Source organism: Pholcus phalangioides, unplaced genomic scaffold (assembly GCF_987345545.1).
Source record: "Pholcus phalangioides strain wild (caught in Gottingen) unplaced genomic scaffold, Ppha-v1.0 ptg000016l_1, whole genome shotgun sequence".
NCBI classification, from domain to species: Eukaryota; Metazoa; Arthropoda; class Arachnida; order Araneae; family Pholcidae; genus Pholcus; species Pholcus phalangioides.
The window spans coordinates 7406675-7429332 of record NW_028301609.1 but is presented as its reverse complement, the minus strand read 5'-3'; the positions used below and the strand labels follow the sequence as shown (position 1 = coordinate 7429332).

General features: G+C 36.0%; 1 protein-coding gene and 1 non-coding gene across 2 annotated transcripts in view; both read right to left on the bottom strand.

The window, feature by feature from the left end:
• Positions 1-22658, bottom strand: part of Tip60 (Histone acetyltransferase Tip60) — a 40110-nt gene that overhangs the window by 17331 nt on the left and 121 nt on the right. Inside the window, exons 2-6 of the mRNA XM_089245931.1 lie at positions 18489-18546; positions 15811-15852; positions 12013-12084; positions 1986-2128; positions 1843-1872 (exon numbers count right to left, since the gene is read on the bottom strand). Of these exons, the coding sequence (XP_089102057.1) occupies positions 1843-1872; positions 1986-2128; positions 12013-12084; positions 15811-15852; positions 18489-18546 (345 nt within the window). The remainder of the gene's footprint in view (positions 1-1842; positions 1873-1985; positions 2129-12012; positions 12085-15810; positions 15853-18488; positions 18547-22658) is intronic.
• On the bottom strand, positions 14106-14259 carry LOC149074972 (small nucleolar RNA SNORA79). The gene has a single exon (XR_016194323.1). It is a non-coding gene; the product is annotated as a small nucleolar RNA SNORA79 (small nucleolar RNA).

The following is a 22658-nucleotide window of genomic DNA, read 5'->3' as shown; positions in this document are numbered from 1 at the left end:
ATTTTTGAAATCCATTTGGGTCTTCGGAGAATTACAGCTCCCATTGTGTCAAAGAATAGTTTAATCACTGTTTAATACATTGAGTCAAACCTTACTGTTGGTCTTGGAAAAAGATTCCGTTATGGGTGGGGGGAAATTAGAGAATAAACCTTTCGATTTTTCATGTTCATCAGGTATGAATTAATTTTAAAAAGTTATGATTTAATCATTTTCTTTTTAACTCAGCCTCCCATCACTTGCTGCATGACTCCACATCCTAGATCAGACCCCTAACTAGGCTGGTGCAACCGGGGTGCTGCCCCAGAGCCCCTTGAGTGGGGACCCCACAAAAATGTGCATATATTTCACATAATAATAACCCTTTCAAGTGAGTCCCAGAAAAAAGTCTGCCCCAGGAAGGCCTGCTATAACCCTAGCATTGATGGATTAAGGAGGGGTGACCATGGTCCCAGCACGGGTGGGTATGACAGGGCTCCAGCCCTGGGGCCCAGGACAAATGCCATAATTTTTTGTTTTTTGATACTACAATTTCATTTCTGGCTTGGGGGGCGCCAGACTGCCCCCTCTAACCCACTAAATAAGGGGCCGTGGTTAATTATCCCAATGCAATTTTTGGGGACAAAGTCGAGCATGGGAACTGGCTTGGAAAATCTGAAAACTGATTTTAAAAAATAAATAAATCCGCAACAGGGTTTAATATAGAAAAAAAAAAAAAACTTTAGTAAAACGTTAATAATTCATGGATGGATGTCTACTCATTTTGTACCTACTGAACGCATTTTTACAAAAGATTTTCTTTCATATTTTGCAGAAAATGTGACCATAGCCTCAATCCTGATCTGCAACCTTATATCCATAATTTCGTAAATTTTACTAGACTTCCAGCAGCTTTTTCAAGGAAAGACAGGATTCTCTCATTGTTTCAAAATTTTTGTGGCACTTCAAAAAAGGGGAAAAAATGTTTCAGGGTGAAGGGAGGATAAATAAAAATTAAATATTTTCGGATTGAAAATTTTTGTTAGAATGGAAAAAATATCTTTGTAGTGCTTGCAATGCATGAAAGGCACATGGTTCAGCCCACAAGATTTTTTTTTCAAATACAGTACTGTACTTTGCAGCAGTCAAACTATTTTCTAACATATATCTGTAGTTTCAAAGTCACAAGACAGCGCGACTATGAAAGATTGGAAAGTGGTGCTAAAGTACGGATAAACAAAACATGATTTCTTTCAGAAAGAATCGTTTCACTGTATACTGGAACAAAATTTTTTGCCGCCCTTTCTGAAATTCCGCCCACACAGACAAAACTGGCTATTTGCAGTAATGGAGCAAGATGGCGCAGGTTGTTAATTTTGGCACAATGCTGCACAATTGGCACAGAGTTCCCATACTTGAGTTACATAAACAGATTTTTTGTATTCGTATTTTGCGCTTGCAGTTCGTTTGTGGTTTATTCATTAATGCTGAATTAAATTTGAGAGATTAGGAGAAAAAAAGCAGTTAAATGATAAGGAAATATACACTCTTAATGATTAACAAGATTTGTGTTTAAATTAATAAGCAGTCAATTAATTATAATAAAAAAAAATCTGATTTTTTGATTTTTTTTAAAAATAATAATTTTTTCATACTCTGAATGGTAGACGTGTTTCTACAAAAATTTATGAGGGGCAAAGAAATTACAGGTCCTATCCACACACTGTCAAGAGCATCATCAATTAAACTCTAACCTACTATACTGGTAATTAATAAAATGAAAAAAAAGGGGAAGGACATAATAGATACACTGAAACAACAACAAAAAAAATAAATAATCCAGGAATTTTGCATCAGAATTCTCACCTGTAACATGTGAATTGGTTCATCTTTCACCTACAGGAGAAAGAACAAAAAATCTTTTGAATAATACACAAATATGATATCAACACAACATTTTCCATTAGCAGGTTCAGAAATAAAAGTATATAAAAGAAGCATAAACATACAACTATTTCCCGTTCAGGTGAAGAAGGTCGAGAGGAACCATTTTTAATCTCCTTAACGGGCGTCTTTGCTTCTTTTTTTGGCTGTTGCACTTTAGTGAGATCAAGCCTGTCTTTCGTCACCCACTCATCTAACCTTTTGTTGACTGAGGAATATACCAAAAGTTTGTTTTTCGAATGCTCCAAATGCATAAATTGATAATGAAAATAACTGAGAAATATATGCATATATAGATATGATAAATACAATAATTTTCAACTACGAGAAATGACTTCAATGAAACTGCAGTTTGTTATTACTGGTATTTCAATGTGTATATTCCATTGATCATACGTTGAGAAACATCAGAATTTGTTGATGCGAATTATATACCACCAAGTCGGATTGGGAGTTTTATTTGTGAGGTTAGAATGGAAATAAATGTTCTAAAATGAATTTTTAAAAAATATTTCAAATATTTATATTCATCATATCCACTCGTGTATAAGCCCACTACCTCACTCCAGGACTACCAAAACCATGATAAATTGAGAACCCATGTTGTAACAGCACCAGTTACACACTGATATGTGGCTCAGAGGATCAGCCTCAATTTGTGGCAAATCAACATATGAATAATTAAATCAAATTACATAATTGTACTCATTCGCTGGGTGGTTGGCTGCACAGATCTCCGCCCAAGATTCATTCATTTGTTGACAATATTTTCACAATGTAATAGATCTAATGACTCATTGGGTAAACCTGATAAATTCCCCATTTCATATTATCCCTGTTGTCATTTCAAAATAATTTGGCTATAAAAATTTTTGTGACATGAAATTATACAAATCCTGGGTATTATGTCATTTGAACTTTTCATGTAAAGGCAGAAGGCTCAAGTGGGACAGTTGGTCCTAAAATATGCTTATCAACGAGGTGTATGAATACCACCTGCTGATTACAGACCGATCACCATTTCTTATAGCTGAATTTGTTTAATTAACGATTACAATTTTTTATTAATCCTCAGCTACCGGCTGAAACTTCTACAGTTTAATTATGGAACGATTAATTGAGTAACTACTCATTTGTTTCCAGCAGGCCTGGACGTACATTAACCTGAAATGTATAATATAATTTTGATCAAATAATTAGTAATGCTATCTAAAGAAGCCCAATGGCACAGCAGATCTTCAAGCTGGCAGTGCAGAAGCCATGTAGCTATACGATTTGGTAAAGTAGTTGATATTATCTACTCAAAAACTGACATGTTTATAAACTGACCTCCGGTTTACATGCAAGCAGAAAAAAAACTTTTTTTACAAGAACATGACAAATAACTCTTTACATTCTTTTAAATTTCATTATAAATGAACAAAATTTGTATGTATGAATTGTATGCTTCTGCAGACTATACGATAAAACCCCGCCCAAAAGTAGTCAAATTTTAATCTGCGGATTTTATGCAAGAAAATATAAAAATTATTTCTTGAGTTTTTATTCTCTCGTAGAATAATTATGAGTAATGGCTAATACAGTGAAACTGCTAGCAGGGTCAGAATTAGAGGAAGGCAAAGGACGCAACTACGCCAGACAGAAAAATTTTCACACCAATTATTTTTTGCATTATGTTATTATTATGCAAAAATAATAACATTGAAGAGCTATGGAGTTTTACAGTGGAGAAGAACAACGACAAAAATTCTAACTTCGGCTCTGACAGCCAGTTCCCCCTTAATGCATGGGCCCACTGGGAAAAGGGGGACCTCATAAAAGAGATATGGTTAAAATTTTCAAGAGCGAGCATATAAATTGATGGGCAAGCATTTCTCGCCAGAGATAGGGGCCTCAGAAAAATCACTTTGTCCAGAGGCCCATGATAAGTCCACCCTGCAGACAGTTAGAATAGGTGAAGGGACTGCAAAAAAAGAAGCGTTGATCAGAGCGTCACAGATTTTTTTCAAAAGAAGATAAGAAAAGGCAAAATTTGATTTTAAAAAACCCCTTACAACATATAAGGCCCAACAAATTGTAAGGACAAGGGAACTTTGGTTTACAAGTGATTTGTAAAACGAGCAAAATTTTCTAGCAGATTTTGACTTAATAAGTAAGATATTCCTCGCAATATGAGCAGTACATAATAAAGACTACTGCTTAACTGAACATGCACCTTGTACACATTCCTCCCAGGAATTTCTAATGAATCTGTACATGTTGGAACGTGTTACATGAGTGCATGGCCCTAATGTATTTGTTGTTAGGTAACAACATACATACTTTACATGATAAGGACTACCACTAAACCAGACATCCACTTCATCCATATTCCTCTGCGGAACTTCTAACAAACTGGTACATATTAGAATGTGTGCGTGTAGTGAACCTTCCGTGAAGTTTGTTATGTATAGTGCTGCCATCAGCCATAAATTTTTCTAACTATGCACAAAGTGTAATGATTGAATAGTATACTGTTATAGACCTATTGCTCTCTGTGACGAGACTTTTTAACAGGGAGATTGGCTCACATTACAAATAAGAACTGCCACATGATTAGTCTTTACGACTGTATGTCGAGCATCAACTGATTACAATTAAAAAGCTGGCGGTTTGCTTTCTCTCATTCGCAGGCAAGGCTATCTTAACCCTTTAAGCGGTAATTAGAAATCCCTAAACACCCACCTCTCAAAAAATGCCATATCTTTTTTTAATGAAGTAGGCTTTCTTCAGATGCAAACTAAGGGATATAGAGAAAAGTTCTCTACTCTAGCTGGGATTTCAAACAAGTCCCTGCTTTTCTGTACCATTACAGAAATACTTGAGCATTTGATATAAAATAAGTAAGAACACAGAAATTTAAAATAAATCAGTCTGAATTTTTTCTTCGAAAATTATTGTGGCTCACATTAGGAAGTGATGGAACAAATCATAGGGGTTTTCATTATTTCCAATGGAAAAGTTTGACTCGATATACAGGGTGATTGAGAAAAGCATCACCAAACTGAAAGGGCAATTCAAGCATATGATAACAATCCAAAATCACATAGGAAAATAGGTACACAAACACCACTCAAAGCCGCTAGAGGGAATTGTTGTATCACACACTTTTCAAGCAATCCTGAACTCAGCAAGCATGAAGTCACAATTCTGACAACATAAATACGTTAGGGGGACATGTATACCCAGAACACACATTCCATCACGTACCGATTCATTAGCAATTCTGCGGAGGAATGTGTATGAGGTGCATGTACGATTAAGTAGTGGCAGCAAGCATGTAGTCCATGCCAGAATGTGTGTTTTGAGTGTATGTGTGACCCCTAACATATTTATGCTGTCAGAATTGTGACTTCATGCTTACTGAGTTTGGGATTACTTTAAAAGTGTGTGACGCAACAACTCCATGTAGTGGCTCTGGATGGCGTTTGCACACTTATGTTCCAATGCCATTTTGGATTGTCACTGTATGTCTGAACTGCCCTTTCAGTTTGGCAATGTCTTTCTAAATCCCCCCCCCCCCATGTGAGCATTTCAGATTAAAAAGCATATTCAAGGAACAAATTATACTCATGAGCCAAAGTTTTACTGTGTTGTGAATACGATGATGTGATTTTTTATGTTACAAACACCAAAATAAAGTAAATAATACGACACATATTTCTCTTTCTTCACTTTATAACTCAAGTATGTATACATCAAGCTGACAATAAATGGAACTTCCAACTACTACCATTTGTACTTTCTGAGGAAAGTACAAATAGTAATAGTTGGTATTTAACCTCTAATAGAAGTAGTTAAATTTAACCTCTCTTTGATCATATGCACATATACACTTAGCTACTGCCTGTATTTTATTTATCAGCAAGTAAAAAATTGTCCTTAAGATTCTCCCCTTTTGGATTTTTCTTTTTCTGGACTGAGGATTGCCTCTTTTTTGATCGTTTATTTTTGATAATTTTTTTTGTTGAATTTCAAGAGAATGACTTATAATCAGAATTGGCAGGTTTTTGATAATTGATAGTTTAAACCATCAAAAACTGTCACGTCAAAAAACCTGAAATACTGTTTTTCAATATAAAAATTCCCATTGGAAATATGCACATTAATTGCATGTAATGTTTAAAAGTGACGTTTATGCAAAGAATAAATACTTAATATGATTGTAAAATTATCCACTCTCTCACTTTCCACTGAGACTTCGTTGAGATAAGACGCACGTTTTTCTTCTCCATTCTTTTGCACCGATCGAAGAAATGGCACCCTCCTGCGCCGAACTTGATAAGCGGATTTCCGCTATGGAGAATAAGCTGTCTGCCGTCGACCGAATTGAGGCTAAGCTGACTGCGTTGGATACCATCAATGGAAAACTAGAATGCTTAAATTCATTGAGTGATCTATCGGAAAGTGTCAAATTCATGAGCGAGAAATTTGAGGAGCTGAAACTAACCATCAGCAAATTACAAGACGAGAATAGGAAACTATGGGAGGAGAACGAAATGATTTGGCGCCAAAACCAAATGTTGGAAGATAAGCTTGAACACATGTCTACAAACTATGGGAGGAGAACGAAATGATTTGGCGCCAAAACCAAATGTTGGAAGATAAGCTTGAACACATGGATGCCTATGCACGAAGAAACAACCTCGTCATCCGAAATGTTCCTGAAGGAAAGGGAGAGGATACGGACGAGATTGTGTTAAAACTTGCGGAGAAGATGGACGTGACAGTAGACAAAAGCAACATCGAAGCAAGTCACCGTCTTGGAAGCAGAAAAGACAAAGGCAAAAGTCGACCAATTATAGTCCGTTTTGTCAACCGTCGGCACAAGGAGCAGATACTAACCAAGGCGAAAAAGAGGCAGTCTACAACAAAGGATCTTGGATTTCCAGGAGAAGCAACAAGGCTATATTTCGGTGAACACCTGACACCAAGGATGCAAGAGATCTACACCCTGGCCCTGGCAGCAAAGAAGACTCACGATTGGCGCTTCCTATGGACGAAGAATGGAGCTATCTACACCCGAAAGGACGAGGAGAGCAGAGTGTTCCAGCTATTGTCTAAGTACGATATAAAGGAGGTCTACGAAAGACAAGGTTTTTGAAAGATAAGTATTATTCCGAATTTTTTCTGATCCCATAGAATTTTTTTTTTAGTTAAATTTAAAACGTAATAAAAAGATGAATAGTACAAACTCTTCGCGGTTAATTAATTGTAGAAATTTTAGCACTGAGGAAATTTATCCATTATACAACAACAAACGCTGCGAATTATCATTGTTTCATGCAAATATACGAAGCCTTAAAAAGAACTTCGACTCATTATCTGAAATTTTGACGTGCTGCAAAACACCTTTTAAAATTATCGCGTTAAGTGAAATCAGGGTCACTAATAAAGTAGAATGTAATTACTTGGGTATTAAAGATTTTGAACTATTAATTTCACCAAGAAAAGATAGCTCACACGGTGGCTCTGGAATGTACGTGCATAATAAGTTGAATTACAAATGCAAATCAGAAATAGTTATCGATGAATGTGAATCAATATGGATTGAAGTAAATTATAATAATTCAAAGGACAGCTTAATAATTGGATCAATTTATCGACCTCCTAGCTCTAATGTGAACAGATTTTTAGAGTCACTTGATTCTGTCTTAAACTCGCTGTCCACAAAGTCTACCGAAATATTAGTTTGTGGTGATATCAACATAAACTTATTAGCTAATAACAAAGTTTGTTCAGATTACAACAATATTTTATTGTCTTACGGACTAGAACATGTTATAACCAATGCCACTAGAAAATCATCAGCTTTGGATCATATTTTTATAAGAACAAAGAAACAAATATCTACAGTGGGCATTATAAACTCTGATATAACAGATCATCATCCGATCTTTATTTATCTTGATAATTTTAAAAATAATATTGATAGCCGTAAAGAAATCCACACTCGTTATGATCATAGCAAACTAAATTTATTATTATCTGATCCACCTTGGGTCTCCGATATATTTTCATGCAGTGATCCTAACGCTGCTTATCAAATCTTTTCTAAACATTTTGAGGATATACTGAAAGAAGCAGAAATAAAAAAAGTTAGAATTAAAAAGTATAGCATCCCCAAACATCCCTGGGTCTCTAGCTCACTTCTCAAGTCTATTAAAAACAAAGACAGGCTTTATAGTAGATTAAAATCCAATCCTTTCAACATTCAATTAAGAGAAAAATATAAAACCTATAGAAATATACTGACATCTACTTTACGAAATGCCAAAAGAAAGTATTTTGAAGATCAATTTTTAAAATCGAATGGAAATATTTCAGAAACATGGAAAGTAATTAATCAAGTTTTAAATAAGAATACCAAACAATCTACTGTGATCCCGAGCCTAAAAATTTTAGGGTCTGTATCAGAATCAACTAATACTCTAGAGATTGCAGAAACACTGAATCATGTATTCTGTAATCATAACACTGATATGTCACCTGCTGTCAATAACGAAATTTTTGTAAATTATAATATAACATCTGTCGCGAATTCTTTGTTCCTGAACCCAGTTACTGCTGATGAACTAAACAGAATAATATCAAAACTTAGCTCTAAATCTTCTGTTGGTTTCGATAAGATAAGTATACGTATTGTGAGAGAAAATATAGAATTTTTTAAAATTTTTCTCTTATATCTAATAAATTTGATCTTTGAAAGCGGAATTTTTCCAGATCAGCTAAAAATTGCAAAAGTAATTCCATTATTTAAAAAGGGTGATCGAACTGATCCCCTAAACTATCGTCCCATTTCAATTTTGCCAACATTGAGTAAAATCATTGAAAAAGCGATGTACAATAGAATTTCAAATTTTCTAGAAAACAATTGCTCCATATATGAAAAACAATTTGGATTTCGCAAAAATATGTCAACTAAAACTGCACTTATATGGTTCATTGACACAGTGCGATGCGCTATAGATGATGGTAATTTCACGTACGGAATATTCTTAGACTTTAAGAAAGCATTTGATTTCGTAAACCACGAAATTTTACTAAAAAAACTCGCTCTCTATGGAATTCGTGGTGTAGCATTAAAGTTGTTTAAGAGTTACCTCTCAAACAGGAAACAATTTGTAAATATCGGAGCGTACAACTCTAGTGTCAATAACGTCACTTGCGGGGTGCCTCAGGGTTCTTGCCTCGGACCACTTTTATTTCTGATCTATGTCAATGACATCTATAAAATATTCAGAAATTGCAAAGTATTTATGTATGCAGATGACACGGCCCTTTTACATTCAGGAAATCGAATTCCTCAAATCATAGATGAAATCAACTACGATATGAACATATTAAGCACCTGGCTATCAGTGAATAAACTACAACTCAATACTTCTAAATCAGTTTGCATACTTTTCAGACCTTGGCAAAAGCCGTTGGATACTGTGCCATTGCCAATAAAATTTAAACAGGATGAGTTAAAGTTTGTCGATTCGGTTAAATACCTCGGAGTTTTAATTGATGAGCATCTTTCATGGTCTAACCATATACTAGAAGTCAGCAAATCATTAAACTCCTATATATACATATTTTCGAAAGCAAGGCATTTCGTACCTTTTTATGTAATACGCATGTTATATTTTTCACTTTTTTTCTCTAAATTAACTTATTGCTTGGAAGTATGGTCATCTGCCACTCAAACATCTCTACAACCCCTGATAATTGCTCAAAAGAAAATATTGAGGGTAATGAGCTTTGCCTCATTTAATGAGCACACGACTCCTCTTTTTAAACTATGGCGAATTCTTCCGTTAGATAGCTTGGTAAAATATCGATTAGCTATAATAATGTATGAATCACTACATAAACTAACACATATTCCCTCTTTTCCTATCACTGCACACGGATATCCAACAAGATTCTCCTCTAGAAACTGTATCCCGACCCCTACAGCGAGAACTAATTTCAAGAAAAATACGGTTTTCTTCTGGGGTATTCACATTTGGAATTCTCTGCCATTGAGTGTTCGAAATAAATCCTTAGCATTGTTCAAAATGACTGTATTTAACCATCTTCTGGATGAAAATCCCTTGGAATGAACAGTTCGCTCGTGCTCGTCTGTACATATGTACAAAAGCACTTGTTATCACTGATGAGAGGTTTTTTTTTCCTTCACCCCTCCCTCTCCTCTCGCCAAAAACTATTTTCTTTTTTAATCCAATCTTTGTAATGTGTTTGTAATCTTTGTAAATGTTTCTCCCTTTATACATTCTGGTTTTTTTCTTTCTTTTTTTCAAACACCTGTTCTCCATAACCAAACTGTTGAAGGGACATTACCGGATTTTGTAATCGGCATGGGGTCTCCCATTCGTGTCCTTATCAGCACCTCTACTTTATCCATACTTTTTTTATATCCCCCCCCCCATCAATGACCCTTGTAAAGTGACTTGCTTGGTCTTTCTTAAAAAATCAATTCTTTTTGCTGGCTCCTTCTTCTGAACTAATTATACAAACAATTATGAACTTTTCACAGAAACTGAGATAAACTCCTTTGTTGGTGAAAGCTACTTTCCTTCTTTTTCATTAACTGTGGTTAGCAAAGTACCACAATAGCAATGTCACATTAACAAATTAATGATTGGGAAGACATTAAATGAAATTTAAACAAATATTACGCAATGAAAAATTAATTTATCCTGATATCAAATTTTCTATATCAAATAATAAATAATTCCGACAGGTAAATTTAAGTGAAACAATAATTCGATTTGGTTATATGGATCGTTAACATCAAGTGAAGATGCTATTTATTTTAATTGTTATTTTAGTCTAGCTTTTTCTCTGTATTATTTAAAAATTTGCCATTGAATTAAAGTGAAAAAAAAAAAACACGTAGAATGAAATTCTCTTATATTAGCTTTGGGTTGCCATAATTCATTTTTTATTTAATAAATAAATATATTTGCACCTATTTGTCCAATATACTTCGTTCTTTTTATCTTTCTTTCAGGTCAAAAGAAATAAGAAGATTTACGTGTATCGCAAGAGCAAAGATGTCATAGGGTCGAGAGCATTTTACTAGCTTTTAGCTATTGCTCTCTTCCCTGTCCCAGCTTTCTTCACCATATTATGAATTAACTATTTTCTACCGTGTCCTTTCAAACATTTTTTTCTTTCTCTTTGCATTTTCTGTCAAATATTGTAAATATGTAATTTAATTGTAAACTCTAATTTGTATAGCATTATTGAAATTGACTGGGGACAAATAAATTATGTTATGTTATGTTATGTTACAGATTTTGGACAATATTTGTGTATTTTTCTTCTAAAATGTACAATTTGAATATTGAATAGAGAGCAACATAAATTTAAGCTTAAGGGAAAAACTATATTTGATATTCTTCAATTGATGATGATTCTCAACGTCCCAAATTTTATACATGTGTATTGATATAAACCATACATCAATAATACATGGATAATAGATTGACAGATAGGTGTTTAAAAAGTTCTTTTACGCCATACATAAAATGCTGATTCTTGTTATCATTAAATTATCTAAATAAGGGGCCATTCTCAAGTATTATGTCATCATCGATGGGAAGGAGGGGGGGGGGAGTGTTTGATTTGTTGACTTCTGATGACAAGGGGGAGGGGGGAGTTTGGATAATGTTCTATTTTGCTTAGCAAATTGAACACAGGAAACCAGTAGTTTCGATAAAATGAATAATAAAATTACATATTATCTGTTCTAGACTTCTCGTATGTCGAAAAATTCAAAATTGAAAATCATAATTAATGTTTTGTTTTAATTAGTGTAATACATTGGTGTTTGAAAATAAATCAATGCAATCATGTTTCTCTTCCCATTATATACCTATTGTATTCGAAATATTATCCAGAAGCATTCATTTAAGTTCTTGACAGTTTGAACCAGTTTTGGACGCATATCAAAAACCCAACCGTGTTTATAATATAACATGATTATTTTGTTATAAACAGTTATTATGACATATCAAGGTACATAAAAAAAAGTAAAAAAAAAAAAAAAAAAACACTTACAATCAATGTAATGAACATAATATAATGTGTCCCCATCTGAGGTTTCTTTGATGCTCAATATTTCTGCCAGAGCTAAAGAGAAGAAAAACATTTGAATCACTTAAAGCAGTGAATGAAATCTTTCGAGTAATTACTAGTTGCAGCATTAGAAAAAAAAAAATTTAAATGAGATATATTGAAGACACTTCACAATGTTGAAAACTGCATTTAAAGAAGTTTGATCAATACTGAAAGCTTGATACCAAGATCAAAACTATATTGGAAAGCAAAGAATTTCACCGCTAATATACTTCAACTAATATACTTCGCTAATATAATTCAACTTCACAATGTTGAAAACTGCATTTAAAGAAGTTTGATCAATACTGAAAGCTTGATACCAAGATCAAAACTATATTGGAAAGCAAAGAATTTCACCGCTAATATATAAACTGAAGAGCCAAAAAAACTGGTTCAGGCATGCGTATGCAAATAAAGAGATATGGAACCAATCAGAGTATGGCGCTGCGGTCGGCAACGCCTATATAACACAACAAGTGTCTGGCATAGTTGTTAGATCGGTTACTGCTGCTACAATGGCAGGTTATCGAGATGTGAGTTTGAACGTGGTGTTATAGTCAGCGCATGAGAGATAGGAAATAGCATCTCCGAGATAGCGATGAAATTTGGATTTTCACGTACGACCATTTTACGAGTGTACCGTGAATATCGGGAATCAGGTAAAAAATTAAATCTATGACATCGCTGCGGCCGGAAAAATATCATGCAAGAACAGGACCAATGACGACTGACGAGAATCATTAAACGTGACAGACGTGCAACCCTTCCGCAAATTGCTGCACATTTCAATGCTGGGCCATCAACAAGTGTCAGCGTGCGAACCATTCAACGAAACATCATCGATATGGGCTTTTGGAGCCGAAGGTCCACTCGTGTACCCTTGATGACTGCACGACACAAAGCTTTACGCCTCGCCTGGGCCAGACAACACCTCACATTGGACTGTTGAGGATGGGAAACACGTTGCCTGGTCTGACGAGTCTCGGTTCCAATTGCTTCGAGCTGATGGACGTGTACGGGTATGGAGACAACCTAATGAATACATGGACCTTACATGTCAACAGGGCACTGTTCAAGCTGGTGGAGGCTCTGTGATGGTATGGGGCGTGTGCAGTTGGCGTGATATGGGACCCCTGATACGTCTAGATACGACTCTGACAGGTGGCAGGTGCGTAAGTATCCTGTCTGATCACCTACGCCCATTCATGTCCATTGTGCATTCCGACGGACTTGGACAATTTCAGCAGGACAATGCGACACCCCACACGTCCAGAATTGCTACAAAGTGGCTCCAGGAACACTCTTTTGACTTTAGACACTTCCGCTGGCCACCTAAATCCCCAGACATGAACATTATTGAACATATCTGGGATGCCTTGCAACGTGCTGTTCAGAAGAGATCTCCACCCCCTCTTACTCCTACGGATTTATAGACAGCCCTGCAGGATTCATGGCGTCAATTACCTCCAGCACTACTTCAGACATTAGTCGAGTCCATGCCACGTCGTGTTGCAGCACTTTTGCGTGCTAGCGGGGACCCTACACCATATTAGGCAGGTGTACCAGTTTTTTTGGCTCTTCAGTAAATATATGTTTTTGTAAAAAAAACTTTTTAAACAAGAACGAACATTTTATTCACATAATCTTGAGTAAATAAAAATATTCTTACTTTTGAAGATTTTTTTTCTAAAATGTTAATTAAAAAGTATACAAAACCTCCTTAATTTTTCAAAATTGCATGGGAAAAATCTACATCGGCCAGATTTTTCCTCTGCAAATATTCAAAGAGCAAAAAATAATAATCATTCACACAACAGGGTTCCTAGCAAAATCAGCTTGATTATTTCCCTGATAACAACTCTGGAAGAAAGAAATATAATTTCAAAATCAACTTTTTCTGAATTTCGCTTTCTGAAGTCTGTTTTTTCCCCCTTCACAGAATTTTTCCCTTTCTCCAAATATCTTACATTTCCCCTGACCATTTTTCATTTCCCAACATTGCTAGGAACCCTGCACAAGTCAAAAACATGAAAAAATGTAAAGCACAGCAAAAACAATCACTGCATGGATAGTGAGCGGAATAAAATCCCATTCACAAGGCAGAGGTGGGTGAAATGTGCATAATTGATTTACGACAGCATAAAATCACATGCTCGAAACTTGGGAACACGTGAGGAACAGCTATCGATGAGAAAATACATTTACTTATAAATACAGTCAAACCTTTGTTACAGTAGCCCCCCGAATCCAGGACTAGTTCTGGGCATAAGTGTAAGGAAATGATTATTTTGGTGAAAAAAAAAATCTCTCATTCAGTTGGCCCCCACCCCCTAAAAAATTACTGCCTTCGGTGGCCGCGTGGTTCGCAGGATTCAAGATCCGTGCCTGCTCGAATCTTTGAATTGATAAAATGATAGAATACAGCAAGGCTTAAAAAAGCACTGTCTCGCCATTGTGTTAGAATCTGAGGAATACGTGTTAACTGTTTTTACAAATAAGGGAAAACAACTCCCAGAAAGCCCTAAAAAATCATTTTGGCAATTTTCTTGCAGGGGAAAAAAATGTTTGCCCCGGGGGCACCAAATTCTTTTTTTTGATTTGTTAAGCCCTGGAATATAGAATTGTTCAACTACAGTAATTGAAAGTCTAATATAACAAGTACTACTTACATCAAGAATCTTGCTATTGTGAGTGATATGCAAAAGTGATTACCAATGAGCTAATGTTAAATATTAAAAAAAAATGTTTCTAGTGAGATATGAAGTCCGCTATAGTCAGTAAAATTTACTATAACACCCGGATTTTTCTTTCTTTTAAAAAAATTAAACTAAGGATGTATGTGTGAGGACTATGTGCAATGATAAATGGCAATATAGATAGATAAGGACCAAGTATCACCCTTGGAACAATCTTCATACACAGATTTGTAGCCCATTAATATAGCATAGCTGTCAATTTTGGAGAATAAGAATTAAGGCTTTCGTGCAAATTCACATCACATAGGAAAATAAATACAAAAGGAATTTTATATAGAGTTGTATGGATTTTTCCCTTTTTAAAAACGTGACACTGTACAAGCCATTGCGGATTAAGGCTCAGTCACCAACCAGTAGTTTAAATTACCTGCCATTTGCTATTCTCAAAATTGAATCACAGCAACAAAAAAACTACCATCAGACCATAAACGGGATATACAGACTTAATGGGACATAAGGTCAAAGCAGATACAAATTTTCTAGCTAATTTCAGATGTCAAAAGACAGAATTGATGCTGGCTGTTTGGCAAACTTTTTCTTTCTTTCAGAAAATGAAGTATTTTTTGTTGTTTGACACAATGGTGACAGTTTTAATTATGCTTGTGGCGTCGTTCCGGAATTAAAACAAAAGCAAAGGTCCTTCTTCTGGGTAAATTGTTTCAGAATACTCCTCTCCCAAAAAGTACGGATTCTTTACAATCACGGTCAAAATTTGGGAGATGTAATAATTTTTCCAAGAGTCTGGGAGATGGAGTAGAAATTCAGGAGCCCACCGGAAAATATAAGAACTTGGCAGTTACGATATAGTATCCTCATCAACATTCTTCTAACAATGGACACTGAAAAAAAAAATGAATTTCTTACCCCCGATTTCTGTGTCTCTAACTGTGAAGAGAATTTTTGAAATTTTATTTATAAAAATCTATACATTCATGTGCATTATGATTGAAAATGATCAGGAAAGAGTAATCACATTACATACCATATTCACCCACAGCTACACTTCTCCCTCTTGCTTGTGTATCTGAAAGATCCATAGGGAAAACTAAATAATCAAAACTAAAATGCATTCAAGATTCATAAATTGTCATTCAAATTAGGAAAAATGGAGTTCAGAAATATACAGCAATAAGAAATGTATACAATTTGCATGAAATGCATGATTGTTTGCGCAACCAATTTCGAGTTAGAATACTTTAATTACCTCATCATCTTTGTTGTCACACAACACAAAGGATAATTAAAACACAATCTACAGTTTATAACAGATTTTCAAGCTTATTCAGGGTGCCCACTAGGCATGGATCTATCACCCCTACAAGCAAAATACGATAATTTGTGAATCATAAATCTGTTGAAAGTACCTGCATCAATGTTTTTGATTCACAAATTCAAGAAAACTTTGATTAAAAAAGGGGAAAGGGAAAGGTATTTTTTTTCAAAAAAGTCAGGATGGAGGAAAAACAAAAAACTGGGACTGTCCCAGAAAATACGGACGTATGGTCACCCCACACCAACAATTTTTAAAATCATCCCTCTCAACAGCAAGCTCTAGATCCGCCCCTGGTGTCCTCCACATACCAGCAACAAAATTCTGGTATCGTTTCCTATACTTTTTTGGAGGAGCTGACGACTTAATGCTGGCCATTTAGCGACATTGGCATATATTAACACTTGTTATTTGGAAAATAATAGATATTTTTCCCAAAGAAAACCAACTTCAGCTGACCACTATGTCTATGCCTTTCCCAATAGGAAGCCAAATAAGGGGTCTCTCATGATTTTCGGGGACAAAATCAAGTGCAGGAACTTGCCGAGAAAATTTAGAAAATTGATTGGTAAAAACTTTTTTTTTTGGAGACCTTTTCCTTGACTTCCGTGACCTTTTCCAGGACATTGTGAGCTTTCAATGATGGTAAACATCCTGTTATTTGCCTTCATGTTTCTCACAGTGAAGTTGCTGCGCCAACTGCTCAGTATGAATGTGGTCACCTTGATGTTGTTTCTGTTGCACTTCTATGCAGGGCTGCAACTAGAAGGGGGGGGGGGGAGTGAAAAACCTGCCCAAGCGGCAAAATTTAGGGGGCAGCAGTTTTAGGTGGGAACAAAGAACAGTTATAGAATTATTGAATTTCAAAGTTGTGAAGGTGGCTAAAATCCTAGTTATGTCCCTGCCTCCATTTCAGAGAGAATTCTGGCAAGAACTGAGCAGGTATCAGTTTTTGATGAAAACTCATCCTCTGGTACCAAGTGTTGACTATTTCCACCTACTTGTCAAATGTAAGTAAAGTTGCATTACAGCCAAAAAATTGTCAAAGACAAGTTAACTTGCCAATTACAGCCAGAAAAATTGTTTAAAACAAATAGGGTGTCAATTACAGTCAATAAAACTGTCTAGGCAATGAATGCCAGAACTCTACTACTGGACTTATCCTGTTGCTGGGATCTCTCTTACAGCCCAGCTTCGTTGTTACTGTCTATACATAGACAGTTGTTACTAGCAGAGGTTCTCAAATTGAGAGCTGCAGAGTGGTGGCCCGACAAATATTTTTTAAAGAGATTCTTTGTTAACTTGCTCTGGAGATCCGTGGATAAGCATTGATTAAGGTAAGGGGGTTATGGTAAGGGGCACTGTGAGTGGAAAAAGTGGAGTCTCTTGTCTAAGGCAAATAAGGTTACCAATTACAGCCAAAAAAAATAATAAAGGCATTAATTTATGTCATGAAAATAATTTCCATTATTTTTTTTTTCTGCAAAATATTTCCTCACATCATAGAAATAAGAGGGAAAACTGAGGATTTTCTGAGATTGCTGAATGCGACCATACGACCTGTTTTCCTTGAACATACCTGTATTTTTCGCAGTCCCAACATTTTTAAAAATCAAAATGTCCCGTTTTTTTTCCAGTATTTTCAATGAAGCCCAAACAAGTTTTTTATAATCTTTTGCTAAAATCAAGGATTGAAATTATTTTGCGAACTTATAAAAGAAAATTGACGAACATATGAATATTGACATATCTCTTTGACATATTTTTCATAATTAAAGTTCTTTATGTAGAATTAATTTCAATTAACTGTGATTTGCAAAAGCGTTTCATTTACCACCATTCATTGTTTTTGCTGATTTTAGCAATAATTTGCAACTTTTGAGTATTTTTTTTGCATAATATGTGGTGATGGAGAAAACATGGTTCTGTCTGGGATTGCAGACGAAAGAGCAGTGCCAGTTTCTTGCATGGGTAAAAGAGGCCCTCAAATTTTCGGGACCCATTTGAATGCCAAAATTGGCTTATTTTAATATTTTTTTTACAAATATATTACTAAATATTCCAGGTAAATTTGAAGCAATGGCACCTATGCCCGATACAGGTAACAGTAACAAGTACAGTTTTTTAGTTACTATTCCAGGGGTCACATAATACAAGCAACACTGGTTATGAATAAGGCGAAGAAACAGGACACGTTCCTTGGAAAAGTCAGGATGACAAAAATTATGGGAATGTCCTGTAAAGTACGGGTCATGTGGTCACCCGATGTGTATATACGTTTATATCCGCCACATACCTGACCCATGGACTGCAACGGTTGTGCAACCCTGTCATAATAAAAACGCAGGAAACTGACAGTTTCAAAATATTAATACAAAAATTATACTAACCATACTCTTCAGCGATTCTCATTCTAACAGGCATTCTGCAACCTTCGGTCAAAAGAATCTGCAAACATTCATTGAAAAATTTACTGAATGAATATGGACGGGAAAAATAAATACATATTCAAAGAGCAAAAAATAATAATCATTCACACAAGTCAAAAATATGACAAAAATTTGTTAAACCCCTGTATGAATAGTGAGCGAAATAAAACCCCATTTACAAGGCAGAGGTGGGTGAAGTGAGCATAATTTATTTACCACAGCATAAAATCCTAGGCTCAAAACTTAGGAACACGTGAGGAACCATTATCGATGAGGAAATACAAATAATTATAAAATACAGTTTAAACTTTCAATATGGTAACCTTTCGTTGAATCTTTGAATTTGGTAAAATGATGGAAATATAGTAAGGCTTGAAAAGCACCAGGTTACAATAGTGCCTATGTGCCGCAGTGGTAAGATGCTCGTCTTCCACTATGAAAGTTACTGTCAAGGTCAGAATCTGGGCAAGAACATCAGAACAAATAAGGTACTGTCCTAATTGTGGGTTCTTTACCACCGAGCCTCGGGTGACCACCAACAGATGGCATCTTCATTTCCCACTCAACTCTACTGGTTGGAAATTGCAGTATGGCGATATATGACCTCAAAGCAGAATGTTTTTCTTTGTTCCGCAACAAGTCCTCAACTGACTGGAAATGTTCTGTAAAAGTTCCCGTAATAATGGTTGTTTTTTTTTGTTCCAGATTGCTCTACAGTAGAACTGCTTGTTCTGCAACGTACGACACAGATTTTGGCATATTATGCTTTGGGGTATATGACCAGAGTTGGTGAGCGGTAAAGTAGATTGCAATGGTGACATAAAAAAATCAGCATTGGCTCCTAAAATAGTCAAAATTATGATACAATAGCATAGCTGCCAACTGCAGAGAATCAGAATTAGGGAAATTTTTGTGAGGATCCAAATTCCCTACAAAAATAAATATAAAAAGAACTTGTGATCAACAAAAGTAAAACTGTAGTAATTTTTCCCATTTGCAAAAACGACATCGTGAAAGTCATCGCAGACCCCAAAGGTAAAAAATTACCTGCCATTACTACTTTCTAATCAAATCATGTCAACAGAAAAAATCACTATCGGGCACATATGGTTAAGGAATATACAAGCCATCTTGCCAATGTGGGATGTCGAAAGGTAGAATTGACAAAGGCTGTTCACAAATTTTGTCTTTTTCCCTGTGAAAAAGAAATATTTCTTTGGGATTCAACGCACTGGTAACAGTGCCACTAGTCACTAAAGCATGGGTGCCAATTCAGATTTGAAAAATCTGTATTTTATTCGATGATGACACATTCTGCAAGAAAAACATATCAAGGGAAAAACCAGGGACCTTTTAAAAATTTCAGTGGGTGTCCATATATAAAGCCTGTTTTTCCAGAACACATTTTTCGCTGTGCCCCACACGCTGACCGTGCCCCCCCCCCAGACTTTCAAGTCTATCTCTGTCACTAAATGGTGACCCAGTCCATATTTTAAGGAATTTCTAACTGAAAATTTTTTTTGGACACAGGTCATTGGCCACTTCACAAGCTGGCCAGTCTTGGGCTTTTACTACTGTACAGTAGAATCTTGATTAGCTGGGAATAATGTTGAAAATATGTAAAAATAATAATTCAATATTAAGCATGGTGGCGATATACAGTACAAGATGTGCTGCTTCCTATGGAAAGAAAATGTCTGTGAGGTAATGTAACTACTAGTACATTGTTGGTCTTTGTCCTTAAGGAGCAGCTGGTCTCCTTTTGGACCATGCTAAGCACCACATGTCCTTAGCATGATAGTGAAGTCACAACTGTTTTTGCTTCTTTGTGAAGGAGGAAAAAGCCTGGGAGCATCACCACATATGCGTGATGCACTTATATCATCGTACACCATTTAAAGATGTACCATCAGAATGTAGGCTACCCCAAGAATAGAAAATGTGGTAAAAATAAAACATTGTCTAATAATGAACCAATATGATATATTTAAGAGGAAAAAATTATATTTAGGCCACTTTTATGTGATTTTTTTTAAAAACCACTTGGTCGAAACCAACATGATTTAAACCAAAGAACCCTGTCTGTAAATATACCACAAATCGCAACTGCGGCGCTTTGACCTGTAAATATGCTGCGAGCCACTTAAGTGAAGATGGGACACTCAAGTGATCTGAAACTTTGCCACGAGTCAGATAAGTGAGCTTAAGATGTGTTGAGGTCTACTTACATGATCTGGAACTATGCCACAGGTCACTTAAGTGATCTGACAACGTGCCGCAGGGCAATCGTGTTATATAGACTTGCACCAAGGATTGGAACACTTTAGTGATCTGGAAATGTGCTGCTTGGTTGATTAAAAAAAATTTAAGTTCGACATCACAGGCCACATTTGGCCCACTGGTCATGGGTTGAGCAAGTACGATTTATATTATGCTTGTGACGAACATTTCCAAAATTAAAAATTAAACAAACTCACTTGTCTAAGTAAACACTTTGGGAACAATTTTTCCCCATCGAAAGTAGAGATTTTTTTTATAACCACAGGTTAAATTCGGGAAGTATAGTAAATTTTCAAGAGTCAGAGATGGCATAGAGATCCGGTCAGTTCCTGGAAAATCCGGGAGACTTGACAGTTACGCAATAGCTTTTAATTACAATAGACATTCTAATACAGCCAAACTTAAATTTTTCATGATCCGCATTATAGCTGCTATAGTGGAAATCACTAAACTCTCTAGAAATCGCCACCTATTTTCAAGAAGCTTATTTTTTCCCTGACTGCATGAGCTGATAAATGCCCCCCCCCCCCCCAACAAAAATAATAATAAACAAGGAGAAGTAAAAATGAGTGTTTCACGATATTTATGCTATGCACGTAATCATATATTACCTCGAAAGGAAAAACATCCTTTTCCCTCTCCCTTTTATTATCAGACTTTGAACAAACCCTGACTCTGCCCCCCCCCCCCTCCCCAACACTGATTGACAGGACAGAGGAAAACATTTTATCCAGCAAAGCTCGCTGTACAGAGCTAGCTGGGTACTTGATTGCCGAAATTAGAGGGCAAACATCTCTAGCTGTGAATAGATCAACGGCAGACATCTGCAGCAGTTAATAAAGCAAAAACAGACATCTCCAGCTGCAAATGAAGCAAAGGCAGACATGCGAATGGAGGCAAGATAGCAGTGTTTAAGCTAGATACAAAAATTACTTTAACAAAAAAGCAAAAATAGGGGAAAAAGGTTTTAGCAAAATGCCTCAAAGCAGAATGTGCTGAAATCTGCGACGTACGTAGCAGAACAATTTGGAAGAATTTTAAGAAAAAGTGCAAAAACACACTATTACATGTATGGGGATTTTTACCACAGAACATTTCCAGTTAGCCGAGGGCTCGTCGCAGAACAGTACTGCTTTGGGGGCAAAATGCTAATGATTGATGGATGGATGTCAACTCGTTTCGTACATCCTGTATGCATTTTTGCAAAAGTACACCGGCTACACTACTTCATTCGAACTTTTTGCAAAATGCGACCGTTGCTCCAACCCTGCGAGACAGATATTTTCAGCTGCGAATGGAGCGGAGGCAGGCGCTATTTGAAGGCATTATGTTGAGAGGCAACCTATTGTGTTCAATGGATCATTCCGTATTTTACGGGGAAAATTTTCTCCCACTATTCGGCTATTGGTAGGGGCGATCACCTCTGATCCACGGGGGTGATCAATCTCAAAAAAATCCGTGACTTTTTATCCCTTCCCCATAACGGTAGACACCACTAGTAGCTTATCTTCACATCCAGGTATTTTTCGTTCCCGATCACTTTATAAATAAGTACAAATTCATAATCGAAATAATCATCAAAATAATAGTTGGTAAACACAGCGATTCTCACTAATAAATAATATCAAACTGGATTTGAGAGGAAAGTCATGTCTTCACTACCGGCGGCAGCATCATCACATTCACGTGCATCACTCCAAACTGTAAACAAAAACGTAACATCTCGGCGCATGCGCCTTCGCTAATCACCAACAAACCTACTGCAGCCATTTTACAGCGATGATTTTCCATCAACTGTTTGACAAAGATTTACGTTTCAATGAGAGAAAATCTTCACGGGAATCGAGATGT